We start from the raw sequence: 15,392 nt of genomic DNA, 5'->3' as shown, positions 1-15,392 counted from the left end.
AATGTGGTAGAAGAGAGAGGGGAGAAATAAGTTATATACATTTTTATGTTTTTATTTTACTCAAATTTTTACTTTTGTGTAAAATATTGGATAATATGACCTCTTTGGGCCTCAGTCAGTTATTTAAATGAAATCAAATTGGCACCCAATGGTTTAATCTTTAGCAACTAATTGTACTTTATAAGCTCATGAGGTCATTTATTTGAAATCTTAATGTAAAAGGTAATTGTAGCTGTTAAATAAATGTAGGGGTACAATAATTCCCTGTTATGTAGGCTAGTATAAAATAATAGCCGTACATCATGCTAGCACATGAGTGAATGAACTTAATATGATCAATATTCCTTGGGGTTATAGTTTATATCTATTTGCACTGATAAACATGTGAGCTGACATTTTAAAGGGGCAGTAAGATATTCTAAAGAAAAAAACGTTTTGTACAAATCAGCGAATATTTCCTCACGGTCCGCTAGCTGTCAGTTCCGGTGTGTGCTGAAGCCATGGCTCTGTAAATCATTAAAAAAAAAAAAAAATGGTGCGGACCGCACCACACAACACTGTGTGGGCAGTTTGTAAACATCACTCCCCAACAACTTAAGAGACGTACTAGCAGGGAATGCTGCAATTCTGTGGTTTTGGCCTAGTGCATGGTTAGAGCGTCGATCTCCCATGAGCGAGGTCGCGGGTTCGCGGCTCGGCCAAAGCAGTAAAATCAAAACAACTAGAAAGAGAGAGACAGACAAGCTTTCTCCAAAACTGCGTATTGCCCCTTTAATGACATTCAGATCCCTCAGAAAAGTACTATCAGGTGATCTGTGCTGCTATCCAGGAAATGAGCACAGCGGCTCGAATGACAACAACTGTGATTACACATTGTATTTACTTTCGTCTCGGGCTATTTGTCATCAGACGTACCGGAGAGGGAACAGTTTACCACAGTCTTTCAAACAGATCTTGATACTGGCAAGATTCCACCTTGAAAAAAATAAATATTTGCAAATGTCACACACGATCAGGTTCACTCGCGACCCTGTGAGGTGCGCTGCTGGCGTGGGGGGGCAGCCGCGCAGACTGTCGTCTTCACACATGCACACATGCCCTCGCCTGTGGGGTCAGATGTTCGGTCGGGGTCGAGTGGGAGTTTGATGTGCTGACAGGCCTGACAGGACACTTTGTGCATCCCCTACAGGTGGGTTTTCATCTACGAGAAGGGCTACCAGTCCACGGACACGGCGGTCAGCTCCGTCTTCACCAAAATGAAAGGCGTGGGCTACACGGAGGTGAACGGAGTCGAGAGAGTCTGGGATGTGGCCGACTACGTCTTCCCTCCGCAGGTTGGTGACTTGGTTTGCTGAGGAGCATTAAATGGTGAAGTAGTCAGAGTCGGAATGTCACAAAGTCCAACACCACAGTCCATGATTCCAGCTGTCAGAGTGATCAAGCATCAGACGAGCTGCATCCAAACCTTCCGGCTTCCTGATGAATGCTGGTCAGGTTTGTGACAAAGTTCAAGGTTTTTCTCACACATTTAAAACATCCGCGTCGGCTCGATTCCAATCCAGATTCGAATTAAATGACATCGCAGTTAAGCACACACAGGTTGAAAGTTATTTAGCCCTGGAGATACCGTGACTTTGTCAGCATCGAGGTATCCCGGTGCTCTCCAAAAGCCATCGCACGGATCCTTTAGAGAACAGTGCAAACAAACCGCCACAAGGGAAACTTCGTCAAACACATTTCTTTGTTTACCTTCAAATGTTGCCGGGTCTTGTTATCTATGGGAGTTAAAAATAAAAGGTTGTCATGTTTGCTTTGAGGTGTGGGTGTGGGCCTTCTTTCACTCACATTGGCACACGGTTCGTTGTAGAAAACCCAATGAAGAAGATCAAAAGGAAACTTTGACACGATGCCTCACACACTGATCCGGTACTGTAGGCATCAGCCACCAGTTCCTCTTCATCCTGAAACCGTTCCCTGTGTCTGCTCATTCCACACCATCCTACCTATTGGACCCCACGCCATGGATTTTCTTGAAAACATTTTTAGATGCATGGGACCTTGCAAAGTCCTATAGCTCTTCTCCAAATACCTTTTCAGTGATGGATTTTGGAAGTTTGGCCCAAAAATTGGTAAGAAAGTTTAAAAATCCATAAGATGAACTGGAAAATGTTCTGAACTCTTGGTGAGTTGACACGGAATGACCCAAACGAGTCGACAGCTTTGGTTGATATTTTCCTGTCGTAATGGTTTATTTTGAGAGAAACTTTATGTAATAGGCCCCAATTCTGAACACGGCCTTCGAAGCACATTGTTAAGGATGATCTCACCCTAACCCTGAGCAAATCTTACAAATGAACACTCAGATAAGTTGTGTCCACAGAGACCCTTGCTCACGGCCAACAGTTAGGTCCAGCTCGTGAACACCGCGGCCACAACTTGTTGTTTTTTATGCTTTGGTTTTTGGACGGGTTCAAAAAGAATTTGAGATGCGACACAGAGCAATAGTTCATCAAAGTCTTTGCTTTGTGTCAGCGTCAGATGATAAGGTGTATACCCCTATCCTGTCTGCACACAAGTATGAAGCAGGAGCCAGCGGGACAAAGACTATAGCAACAGGTGTGGACAGTCTATTTAACAGTGTGATACAGTATGTCTCAAATGACACAACATAAATCACCAAGAGTTGTTGATGAGTGGATTGTGCGAAGGACATGGAACGATTTAATAAGGGTGCTTTTAGAGGAGCTGTGAAGTAGAACAGCATTCTATCTGTATAGGTTCATTCTCACCATACAGACTTTCTTACCTAAAGATCTGCAATAAGGCCAGTAAACACATTTGTCTAAAATAAACTATTCCTTAATGTTGAAAACTTTGGGGGACGTTGAAGTTTTGTTTGAATGTTTGTCACTGGGTCACACTGAGAAACAGCCGATTAATGATTGAACGGCTGCCTACATAAACCGCATGTTGCATAACGTCTACTTCATAGAGTTGTTTTATGGCGTAAGCTAATGAAGAGTAAAGGGACACATTCCTTCTTTTGATCCTAAACCTCAGGGAGACTCTTCTTTCGTGGTGATGACAAACTACATCATAACCGAAGGTCAGAGTATGGGAAAATGTCCAGAGGTATGTGGAAATGCTCTTTGGTTTTCATTTCTCTCTCTCTCTCTCTCTCTCTCTCTGATGTTTCTCTTCTCCCACTGACTTATGCATTACCATAAATAGTAAAACAAAACGGAAACTGTGTCCCATTCCAGGACTGTTTGTGTAATTGGGTAATTGTGTAGCAAATTGCAGAAAGGACTTTATCAACTCAATGGCTTCAAGATGACATAAACAGTGGTTTCTCTATGCTGCAGGACAGGGCCGGCCCTAGCCCCATATGGGGCCCTCGGCAGAGTTTGGATTTGGGGGCCCCCCCAACGTTTCAATACTATTGTCAATGCTTGATCGTTCGCACACCTTCTGTAAATCTCACAAACCCATTATCAATTTAATGAGTGGTAGCTGTTTTTGCTTACATGATACCAATGTCAGCCTTTATGCTTCTATGGTTTTTTAATCTTAAAAGTAGGCAACTCACAATAGTGGTCCAGGGTTAATTTTCACTTCAATATTCAAAGTGATACAGTACTGGGTGGAATCTAGCTGTCATTATATTTTATTAGCATATGGTTTGCTAGCGAACGTTAGCTGAAGATACCTTGACGGAACATTCACCAGCTAGATAGCCGTTGAATGTTTATGGTAACACATTGAAATTCGTCATGCATCTCCTTTTTTGTGACATTGCCTTTATCCTTAACTTCATACGCTACTGCCTTGTCCATCAGCTGTCTGACTGACTATGGCTGTATCTTGCCTACATTAACATTGGCCCCCCTGGTGGCCAGGGGGGCCCTTAAGCAGCCGCTTAGATCGGTTATGGCTTGGGCCGGCCCTGCTGCAGGATATCAATTCAAATATCAAATGCAATACATGCAATGCAATTTTATTTCATTGTCATGTTATTTTCATGTCTAAAACACCATGGCTTCTCCACATCCACTGTTGTGTTCTCACTCTGACCCCATCCTCTTGTGTGTAACAGCTCAAAGGCAAGCACAACTGCAGCTCAGATGCCGACTGTGAAGGAGGGAGTTTCAAACGTACGGGACATGGTAAATCCTGACGGCCCGACAGTGTGTGACAACAGCAGTCCTCACTGAGTAACCGTCTGTTTGCCTGCGGCCAAACTCGGATCAGTCCACTCTTTGGCTTCTCATCATTTCGCCTTTGTTTTGCCGGAGACAAATAAAGCCCTTCTCAAACTTCTTAAGGCCAGTGACGGGAATGTGATGTACCGAGGGAGGTAGAAGTTCATGTCAGGTTGCGGAGCAGTGTATTTGCAAAATGGGTCGTGGCTCTTAAGAACCTCAATAGAATGGGATCACACAGTATAAACTAAAACACGCCAGATCTGACTCATCACTGTGTCTGCTGATGTAAACACTTAGATGTAAGTCACGCATTGCTTGTCTAGCGCCGAGAAAACAACCTGATTGAAAGCAACAGACAAATTCTTGGCAACCTTTTGTATTATGTTGGTCACTGCAGCATGTTAGTAAAAATCCCACCTTAAGCAAGTAGACACAAGCAAATGGCCACATTAACTCTTGTGAATATGAGCTGAGGATAAAAAACATAAGCAAACAGTGATATTAAAATCAAATAACCATTCAGACAATAGCTTTTTTTAATAAGTCCAGGCATATGCAGCACTGGCGTTGAGTTCAAAGAGCGCTTACATAAATTTATTGTCCCCCATCTGTCCCTGGGTTCAATCCTGAGCCGTCCTCTGTGTCACACATCACCTTCAATAAGACCAGTGTTAGCTCACGCTTTAGATCTGTCTGTTTCCGACCAGTCAAATTGACCTTGAGGTGCCAACTGTCTCTATGCCTGAAGACAAGTTAACAAGGCGGTGGGGGGTGGGGGTGGCTGCAGCTTCACAGACTGGTGGAGTCTCGTTGAAAGGTCAGAGACCGAAGCTGAGTGACTGAACTCCTGCCGCAGAACTGACTGTGACCTCCACCAGAGCACGACGAGAGAAAGTGATACCAACAAAAACTAATCACAGGGAGAGAAATGAAGACGTCAGGGAAGCAGCCATTTCAGCGTTTGCTTGATTTTTACATCCCGCACGCTGCTCTCGATGCTAATTACAGATAAGATGACAAGTGGAGGCAGGGCACGTTCAGATCTGCTTTTATGTCAAAGTCTGTGCCTTTTCCTGTGCAAAGACACATTTGCTCCATGTTATTAATTTTGTCTCAATGATAAACTCATTTTTGTCTCGAAGGGCAAATGACGGGAGTCTGTGTGAATACCACAAAGACCTGCGAGGTGTTGGCTTGGTGCCCCGTTGAAAATGATCACAACATACCAGAGTATGTGAAAACACTGATTTGTTCATTCTGCAAGCGTTATGTGTCGCTGTTAATTTGTGGTAATTGATAGTGAATAAATGAACAGAGCTCCTCAACATACTGTATTTGACTCTATTTATCTTTTTTTCCATGCCAGTCCTCCGCTGTTGATGTCTGCAGAGAACTACACTCTGTTCATCAAAAACTCTGTAACTTTCCCCCTATTTGGTGTCGCAAGGTGATGGACCTCATTCATGTCAAATGTCATTTAGCTCAGTTGATGCAAATCTAGAAAAATAGATGACTATGATTTGGCATATGTTGCTTGAACTAGAATAGAATCCAGGTGACTCGTGAAGTAAATTTCCTTACTTGGGGTTGAAACTCACATTTCTTGTTGTTAAAATCGTGCAAGCAAATTGTGACACCTTTACTTTAAATGAAATGGAGTGAACATGCAAATGTAGATTAAAACATGTCAACTGATTTATAATATCAGAACTCTGATAATGACGTTTTTGGAGAGTGTTATGTCTTGCCACTTGCCTCAAGATTAAAAATTAAAGAACATAACAAATCCTTATAATGCCTACACAGGATATAGTCATTTATTTATCATATGCAAAAATCCATCCATCCATCTATTATCTGTATTGTGTATCCTTTGAGGGTCGCAGGGGGCTAGAGGTGAGGTCATTAGTCTCTCACTTGGCTGAGTCTCCTATAGAGTCTCCATTATGCAAACAAACTCATGCAAAACCCTCTGTTTTCCTGGACTTTGCTCTTGAACGTGCACTTGTGTTTCCAGGAGTAACCTGGTGGAGGGTATTGATGCTGCATACATCAGCAAATGCCTCCATGATCCAAAGGATGCTCCACTCTGTCCTATATTCCGACTGGGAGACATAGTTAAAGAATCTGGCTTCAATTTTGAAACAATAGCCCAAGTGGTAAGTTTGCTGCATTTGACCTTTATTCAACACTTTATAGTTGGAGACCAGATTTCAATTCCATTTAGTCTCAGCTGCACATGTAACGTGTTGTCTCTTGGTGTTTTGTTTCGTATGTGGCAATGGAGCCTTGTGTGATGTATTATGTGCTTGTTTCTCAATAGGGAGGGGCCATTGGCATTGTAGTCGACTGGACATGTAACTTCGACGTGGATGTAAAACACTGTAAACCAAAGTACAACTTCCATGGTCTGTACGGAAACCCTGCGGAGACAGACAAAGCCAGAGCATCGGTGGGCTACAACTTCAGGTGGGTAAATATACTTCACTGAATTAAAGGACCAGTGTGTACCGTTTAGGGGAATCTGTTGTCAGAAATAGAAAATTCATAAACACGCTTGCATTACGTGAAGGCCACAGGAGGATCTCCTACATCACTGGAGGGCGATAGGAGTTTTTTATTTTTGTCGGTTGCAATCTGCAAACTCACCTCTAGATGCCACTAAACCCTATAACCTTTTCCCATCATTTCACTTGTTTAACAATGACCATCTTGCTCGAGTCGTCTAACTCTTGACGAGAGGGCATGTTTGCCAAAGGGGAGACCGATTGTTTTAATATAAGTTTGATACTCTGGCGCCATGTTGTTTCAGTTGGGTCTGAGTACTTCCTTTTGCCTGTGTTGGATCTGCATTCCCTGCTTGACAAACGTCCGCAAAATACTGTCGATGGTAATTCCTATTTACATGTCGACAAACTGTCACCATACGCAGTCAGTGTGTACTATTCTCTGCTCATTTCATTTTCCATGAGCAGAACTGTGCTCCGTGTTGGCGCCTGATATTGCCCTGCTTCAGGTCTGTTGAGTGTGTACTGACTGCCGACTGCCTCAGTACAAACCCACTTTATAATGTTTACTCGCCCTCAGTAAAACAGCTCAATGTGGCGGCTTGAGATTTGTCTTGAACTGACACTGGTTGGTATTCAGTGCTCTCTCTGGTCACACACACTGTCGGCATAGTTATTACTGGGCTATTATTGATATTATGGCAATGCTAATTGGCTGTAATAATAATAATAATAATAGATTTCATTTATAGAGCACTTTTCATTGCTAAAAGCAATCTCTAAGGGTTGTTGACTATGATTGCATGGGTAAATATGATGCCAACAGCATTATTATTATTATTTTTTTTAAATCATAATGAATTAATTTATTCCTTTCCATAAAGAGGCTGTGAAACCTTTCATGGAAAATGTGTGCTATTGTGCAGGCCACTTAACCACATCTCAGATAATAGGGAATATATGTGGGAAATGTAAATATTCACCAATTGCTTTGTCAAATATATTCGATGTTACACATTTTAGGTACGCAAAGCATTATTTTGATGACAACGTTCAGAAAAGAACCCTTCTCAAAGTGTTTGGGATCAGATTCGATATCATTGTGCAATCCCTGGTAAGTGCTGCATTTGAGAAAAAAAAAAATTCCGTGCCAATTTCCAACTGTGGAATTGCACTTGAAGGATTCGCACTCTGTCGTTCGCAGGCAAGAAAGTTCAACATCATCCCAACGTTGACGGCCATAGGCTCTGGAGTGGGCATTTTTGGAGTGGTAAGTTGTTGCCCAGACCCGCAATAACTATTTCTTGATCGTATACAAACCAATATAACTTTTCCCTTTTTTTAAAACACTTTTTCAGGCCACTGTAGTATGTGACTTGATGATGCTCTATTTGCTGCCAAAAAGAGAATTTTACAAGAACATGAAATTCAAACATACAGATACACATCAACAGGTAAGCTCCGTTCTGTATTCATGCATCCGAATATGTAATGTCAAATGCTGCTGTAATCAGTTTGAACACAAGATGGCAGCAGTGATGCACGCCATGCAAAGTACTGTTTTCAGCTGTATAATTTATTCTTTATTCTTTATATTCTTTATCGAAACATCTTCTGGATGCATTTCTGTTCTTGTGAAGGATTGCTACTTACTAGAACTAGAAACCCCCTAACGCCAGGAGCCGTACACTTCACATTAACGCTGTGTTTATTCCCACAACATTCGTCAGCACAGCAGAAACCATCTGTGCTTGGTACAGTACAGCCACTGATCTGATAGAAGATGAAACCCCCACATTTGCCACCCAAAAAGCTCCCCTCTTTTACTGAACCGGGCAGAACATTTTGTATTTGCAGCATGACAGCGAGTCGCTCCGTTTAGACACAAGCGTCTATTACACCCTTGAAGCCAATGCAAGACAAGTCCAAGGCACTGACCAGTCCAACGTGAGTGCATGCAGAAGTCTAGATTGTAGAGTAGATGTTTAAAAAAAAAAAAAAAAAAGTATTCCATAGTGATGTGGAGGAGAATCCTTGAGCACATTACCTGAGCGGTCTAATTGGCTCATGCCCTGTGGCTTTTGACTTTTGTTTCACAGGATCCCGATTCAGAGGCCGGTAGCATAGAGACGGATGGATCTAAAGTAAGAGATTCACACAGTTTGCTTTTTCAGATTAAAGAATACAAGCAGTTTGCTTCCACGTTCCTGAAGGCTGATCCATCTATTCATCTCTTTCTTGTGCAGAAGTGACCTGGGGGGCGAACTTTCGAGCCGATGGCCATACCGCTTTTCGACGTGTGCTGCACTGGAACCCTGCACTAGTCCCTGCAAGACAACATGCGTTGACACACTACAGATGTGCTGGAACGAAAGGGACAAGGTCGACTGACATCGCTCCGTGTGCCCTCTCATTTGTTTCTGATCTCCTGCAGCATCTTCCACCAACATGCTCCCACTCTCAAAGCCTCCCTGAAGGACTTAAGACTCTCACTATTGGTGTGTGTGTGTGTGTGTGTGTGTGTACTTTTTGAGGCGTGGCTCGGTTTGCTTTAGTCCATACACTGGGCGTAACCTGCACCCTGTTTACTGTCTCCGCGTCCGTACAGGCGCTATAAGAAGTTTTCTGACGCTCCAGTGATCCCGTGTGTACACAAATCACCCTTAAGTCATCCATTACCTCTGTCACCGCCTGCGTCACAGCAGGACATGAGCACGCGACATGCGGATGTGCCACCATCAGAGTGATTCATCCCCATGTGTGCACCTTGTGATTGACAGCTGAATTCAATAAAAAGATGTACAATGATGTTCCTGCTTTTTCCTTTTTTTTTTTTTTGTCTCACAGCGCAAGCAGTCAAACAGTGATACAGGCCAAAAAGGATTTTTTTCATTTTCATTTTTATTGTCTCTGATTATGTGTTAAGTGTACAAAAAGCATGCAGAAAATAGGCTCTTTATATGTTTTTGGTACATATTTACACTGTAACAACTGCATTCCGTAGGGATGTGCCATGCGTCTGTTTTCATATGAGCGACCTGTGCAGGCGAGCGAGTACATTCAGAGAAAACACACGAGATAACACGAGACCGGAAACACCCACAAACACGAGAGGCACCTTCAACACACACATCGGGACGGTTACATAAGGTACGCAGCAGCGATCGGGAGTCGTGCCGGACTTCACACCATGTACACACTCGCTCTCCCACAGTCGTCCTCCTGTGGATACAATAATGACCCGGAGTCATGAGAAGTGAATCCTGTCACTCACTTCTTGTGCTGCATCTGCACCCGCTGATCATTTGTTTGTTTTCACTGCTGTAATGGCACAAAGCCAGAGAGAATCTTTCAAGGAGGGGGCCACCTCTACTAAGGCTGCACAAACCACTACATTTAAAGCCTGTATTCTGCATTCAGTTTCCTGCAACAAATAGTGATGGACAATTCAATGGAGTTTCGAGGATCATCCAAGATGTGTGCCACGTTTTAAATCATAAATGACCAGTGAGCAGGTTCAATCGGCTGATTGTTACAGCGCAAACTACATGTACAAGTCATCTAGAAGTAGTTGCGACTGCATCATACGTTCTACTGGTGTGAAAATAATGTCAGAGAAATTTTGTGTTGCTTAAAGAACACCTCAGGTTCAATCAGATATGTACAATTTAGTGGGGAAAAAATGTAGCAAGAGTGGTTTTGAGGAAGAAGAAAAAAAAAAGGTGGGACATCTCTATGGAGAAATGGGTGTGGCCAGGAAATCTTAAATCTTCAATCGTGTACTCTGCACCTTTCAGATAAAATAAAAAAAACAACATTAAACTGTTGAATAATTGTCAGGCGTATGAGGAAGTACTGAGCTGCTCCTGTGCCTCGAACCCGGCCAACGATGGGATTTACAGTGTTTTAGCGTTATGCATGAGTTCAGCAGTAAAAACCCAGAGCGGTCCCCCGACCCAGTTATACAACAATTCACAATTCTGTCATCATATAAATATGCACACCAAAATCAGCTGTTGAAAACCATTCAGCTGTTACAGCATTTCAACGCAGGCAGGAGAAGACGTCATGGAAATATATTTGAGTTGCATCTGCGCTGTGACATGCAGATCGATAGCAAAGAGTGACGCGTCAAACAAGCACAGGATTTTAGTGACCCGACGTACCGATACACAGTAAACGTGGTCTTTTACAGGTGAACCACAGGTTTGTCTTGATCATTGACTGCGCAATGCGTCATGGCTGTCATGCCCAATAATGTTAACTGTAATCACCATGATTTCAATATGTATCTGTGTGTGGGGAAAAGTGCAAACATTTAAATATAGGCAATGTTTTAGCTTTTAATTTTGAACAGGGACAACCTAAAAACATGCACACAAGGATGATGCATGAGCCAACAATGCACAGATGATTAAGACGACAGTAATATTGCACCTCCGACACTGACAAAATGTCTGTACAAACACACAAATGTAAAGCTGGCAACGTCTATAATAAAAAGAAATTCTTAGAAAGGTTAGAAATGATAAAAGAGCGAGTGTCACACGGCATTAAAGCAAATAAAACTGAACACGGCGTTCCATACTTTTTGGTTCAACCAGCCCTTCATTGAAGGTTACTCTGCAAACAGACTTCAGTGCCTTACTACTGTCTCTCACTGCTCCCTGATCCTCCGCACAGACGGGGAACCAAAACCAAAGAGAAACACAACCCGTGCACACAAGGTCACACAAAGGACATAATAGACAAAGATAGTCAATCCTTACAAAAAAATGCATACATCAATCCTATAGAAACAGATCTGTTACCAACCGTTTCCCTGAACAATAATATAAAAAAAATAAAGATTTAAAAGATCGACATTCTTCAGAACCCACGTGATAATAATCATTATTGATTCTTATGTGCATTATGCCTCTGTGAACATTAGGTGCTCAGTAGCAACATGTTAAATACTTTTCCCATTCGGATAGCACCACTGTCCTTCTCCTGGAGGATGCCAAGGACAAGACTAACAAAGGAAGTGCAGAGCACTGCACTCCCCGTTTCTGGTCAGCCACACTGGGGACGGCACGGACGTGGACGGGGATCTGCTGCTGTTGTTGTTGATGTTTTTGGCGGCCGGGGCACAATCATGACATCGAAATGCTCCTTTTTTATCACTATGGTTCGAGTGATCAGAGCACTCAAACACGTTTGTTTTTTTCCACGGGGGCAGCGTGCCAGCCGGGCCAACAAAAAGGGGGCGGATGGAGTTATATAAAGGTTTATCTGAGGCACAGAGCTGCTGTGGGGGCAGAAATGTTCTCGTCGAGTTGAGTCGGCTTAGACAAAGCAACTGACAAAATTGTTGTTGTTTTTTTTTTAAGGTTTGAACATCAGAGCTCTATCAGCTAGCACGGCTTGTCGAAAACTTCAAAAGGTGAACCAGGCAAAGCGATTAAGGACTGTGCAAAAATGACTTCAAAAATGACATTGTTATTTGGATGAAAACCTACATGGAAAAAACCCTGCGTTCCCCCAACATTCTGTATTGGTACGACTTGTTCAACCACTAATAAAAATGCAAGAATAAAGACTTTATGTTGGTGATGCGTTTCAAACCTTAATATATTTATGGACTGATAATTCCTTAACAATAATTCCAGATTGATGTCCTTCACACTTTAATGGACTTGAGGACCTGCAAACACCAGAGCCATCATTTGGGAATATTTGATTGGATCTGATATAATCAATCCAACAAAGGAATACTGAAATATAAATTTGGGGTGTTGAAAATTAAAGGACCCTCCTCTGCTCTCGTATACAAGTTTGACTACCCAGCCATCGACAAAAAGACAACACACACAACCATCCCTCCTTTCTGAGTCCTACCCTTAATATACAATCCCTTCGCCCGGACGATGTTGCAAAAGTTGATTTACTTTCATCGGCAACAGAGCTCTCTTGAAAAGTAGATAACTAGTTTCTAATTCTTTTTTTTTTTTTTTCAGTCCTCAAGCAACGTGGACTTCAAAACCCTCCACCCTTCCACAACGACTTTACATCAAACAGCACAGTGTGATATAGGTGGGAAGAGACAGTGTTAGAACCAAATGCATCCCGCGAAACAACAGTTGGAGAAGGTGCGTGAAATTACTCCTGAAATATTAATAATAATAATAAGAAATTACACATTACACTGTGGGAAACATCATGTTTAAGTGTGTTCAAGCGGAGTCTCGGCCTGTTCTGCGGGATCACCCTCAGACAGCTGACATCATTTCCTTCCTGTAGGACAGGTTTAAACAGGACTGTGAAGGCAGCACGGAAGGAGTTCCACCTTTACAACCTTGCGTCAAAATAAAAGGTAGCGAATACACAACACGGCTGTGAGACGAGAAAACTGGAGTTACTTCAAGACATCTAGGTGCAACATTAAAATGAAAATCAAAAGCCCTGCACTTTGCTGAAGAGACAATATAGTGTCATTTACACGTGTGGAAGAGGAGTTTCTTTTCATCTTCATCGGGCTGTTTGTGACCGTGACAGGTGGCTGGGAACAGCCTGATGATGGGGCAAAACTATTCACCATGCATACTGTAAAAAAAACAGATTGCCCTCCACAAAACAGTGTAATGCAAGCATTTTCTTTTCATCGTCTTTTCCTGCTTGATCCAGAAAACTGGCAAAGTTCCTCTTATCGGTTCATCGATGACTCTGACAGGAGCGGGCGGTTGAGCTGGGTGAGACAATCAACCTTGCAGATCAAACTCAAGAGCCCAGAAACTCCACAGTGAAGGAGGAAACTGGGATAAGAAAAGAAAAATGAAATCGAGCTTGTATGTGAGAGGTGAGCGCACAGTGGTTCAAGAAAAGGGGATGTAAAGAGTTCCGTCGACGGGAGACTCAAGAGGAGGGCTCGTCTTCATGCAGGTCCTCCAGCTCTCCTTCTCTGGGCCCATCTCCCGTGCTGCCCTTTCTGAGAGAAGATATTAAAGAGAGAGAGAGGAACAAGTCAATACATACATTTGGTTTTTCTGATAATTCCAAGCTGGACATCCGCAGCGCGGACTGAGATCTAAATGATCACTTTTACAAGCTTGCGCCTTCTCTCCGAACGCAGCGCAATCGGCGAGGTTCCCCTCCCCTTTTTTTCACAACACGATGAATGTTAAAAAGACAGAATGGTTTAAAACACAGCGTTAGATGACAGAAGCAGGGAGATGCTGAGGTTACAGGTTGGGCGGTTAGGGCTGATCCGTCACTTCTCATGACGGGGATAAGGACGAGCTGAGGGGACTGAGAATGAGACAGGCGCAGGCGGCTGGTAGATGCTGGACAGACTGTGTGGCACAAAGGTGTTACCTGAGAGAGGGGTGGAGTTTTAAAGAGGGCCGGAAAGGCCACGAGTCCCTGCAGCAGAGTGGGAGAGAAGATGGAAAAGTCACAGGTGAGAGGGCAAAGGTCACCCCCGGGAGGTCGAAGGGCATGGACGACCTCGCCACATCCATACTTAACCAGCTCAAGATGAAGGTACAAAGGTCATTTCTATATTTCAGTGTTGGTGCCAACCAACAATGAGAAAAATTTGCCGGACTGTTTTTTCGACTGCTCAGATAAATTGAGCAATAGTAAAAAGACGCCAATTTACTCATCAGGGAGAGTAAAACACAAAGGTTTTTAAAAAGGAATGAGCCTTACAACTGAAGGTGGGTGCTTCAGGCATGCAGGGGGGAATTCTAACTTGATATGCGATCATTTCTGTGCATTAAAAGTCAGGCTATCTAAGAATCAGCTGAGCATTCTCTTTAAAATGTGTGACTTTATGGTAACCCTAGAGAATCCCCTTCATCACTATAAAACAATAATCACCATCCGCAGAGTTAATCTGGTCACTCCCTTTCCTTGACCTCATGACGTTTTCCACTGAGGTCAAGGAACAGTAGATAGGAAGGACAATTCGACCGCACCCGCAGTCTCACAGTGCCGTTTCTCACAGTTAAGACCACATTACCAATAAAACACAGGTGCTTCCTGTCACAAGAGGGAAACTGCATGCTAATCCTAGTAAGGTCTTGTTGTTTTTCTTCATTTTCCAACAGGGGGCAGTGTTGCTCCACACATGTCCTCTGAAGACACCTTTACCATAGACAGCAGTCATCAGGTCTGACTAGCTCGACTGTAACAGGGGAAACCTCGACCTAGATGGAGAAGAAATTATCAAAAGAATAAAAAAACAACTAACAATGGGAGATTAGGGTGTGCTCTACAGTAGTCCATCTTTATGCACACTAATCGTGGATTAGTGTCCCAAGGGCGCCCGCAGTACCGCAGGTGACGGCTATAGCTGCCCCGATCTGCCCTGGACTGTACATGTGAAAACAGCATGATGGGATAGGACCGGCGATTTCAATCCATGTGACAGAAAATCCAAGGTCAGCCAGAGGCTCTGGTGAATCTGTGTCGTTTCTTTGTCACTCTGAACCCTCCTATCATTCAAAGCTGAGAGCCAACACACAAAGAAAACACTTGAAGAAAGCTGTAAGCTCCGCTGCATACAATGAAAGAATGAATTATGGTGCTATGGCAACAAAAAGCAGCCGCTGCCGCTGCAGGGATGAGGGCTAGTTTAAGGCAGGTGTGAAGTAACAATCTTTGTAATCTCAACAGTAAGATCGAGCCTGTTATTTTC

General features: G+C 43.1%; 2 protein-coding genes across 10 annotated transcripts in view; one reads left to right on the top strand and one right to left on the bottom strand.

Moving 5' to 3' along the window:
• The window catches only part of p2rx1 (purinergic receptor P2X, ligand-gated ion channel, 1), a 12,670-nt gene extending 3,149 nt beyond the window's left edge, over nt 1–9,521 (top strand). The window contains exons 2-14 of one of the 4 annotated variants that reach the window (XM_035626653.2): nt 1,190–1,334; nt 3,061–3,132; nt 4,097–4,166; nt 5,348–5,435; nt 5,572–5,652; nt 6,223–6,364; nt 6,529–6,674; nt 7,736–7,826; nt 7,917–7,982; nt 8,071–8,166; nt 8,570–8,659; nt 8,812–8,856; nt 8,959–9,521. In XM_035626653.2, coding sequence (XP_035482546.2) covers nt 1,190–1,334; nt 3,061–3,132; nt 4,097–4,166; nt 5,348–5,435; nt 5,572–5,652; nt 6,223–6,364; nt 6,529–6,674; nt 7,736–7,826; nt 7,917–7,982; nt 8,071–8,166; nt 8,570–8,659; nt 8,812–8,856; nt 8,959–8,964 — 1,138 coding nt within the window. In that variant the 3' untranslated portion in view covers nt 8,965–9,521. The remainder of the gene's footprint in view (nt 1–1,189; nt 1,335–3,060; nt 3,133–4,096; nt 4,167–5,347; nt 5,436–5,571; nt 5,653–6,222; nt 6,365–6,528; nt 6,675–7,735; nt 7,827–7,916; nt 7,983–8,070; nt 8,167–8,569; nt 8,660–8,811; nt 8,857–8,958) is intronic. The other 3 variants (XM_035626655.2, XM_035626654.2, XM_035626656.2) reach the window with 3 other exon arrangements.
• A 72-nt stretch (nt 9,522–9,593) lies between these two features.
• The window catches only part of camkk1a (calcium/calmodulin-dependent protein kinase kinase 1, alpha a), a 62,101-nt gene continuing 56,302 nt past the window's right edge, over nt 9,594–15,392 (bottom strand). For 3 of the 6 annotated variants that reach the window (XM_035626649.2, XM_035626648.2, XM_035626651.2), the window contains 2 exons: nt 14,066–14,113; nt 9,594–13,679 (listed from right to left, as the gene is read on the bottom strand). In XM_035626649.2, the coding sequence (XP_035482542.1) occupies nt 13,607–13,679; nt 14,066–14,113 (121 nt within the window). In that variant the 3' untranslated portion in view covers nt 9,594–13,606. Of the gene's footprint in view, nt 13,680–14,065; nt 15,203–15,392 lie in introns of those variants that run through there. The other 3 variants (XR_004790278.2, XR_004790279.2, XM_035626652.2) reach the window with 3 other exon arrangements.

This window comes from Scophthalmus maximus, chromosome 2 (genome assembly GCF_022379125.1).
Source record: "Scophthalmus maximus strain ysfricsl-2021 chromosome 2, ASM2237912v1, whole genome shotgun sequence".
Lineage (NCBI taxonomy): Eukaryota > Metazoa > Chordata > Actinopteri > Pleuronectiformes > Scophthalmidae > Scophthalmus > Scophthalmus maximus.
Note: the sequence above shows the minus strand (reverse complement) of the source record. Positions and strands in the feature narration are given on the sequence as shown.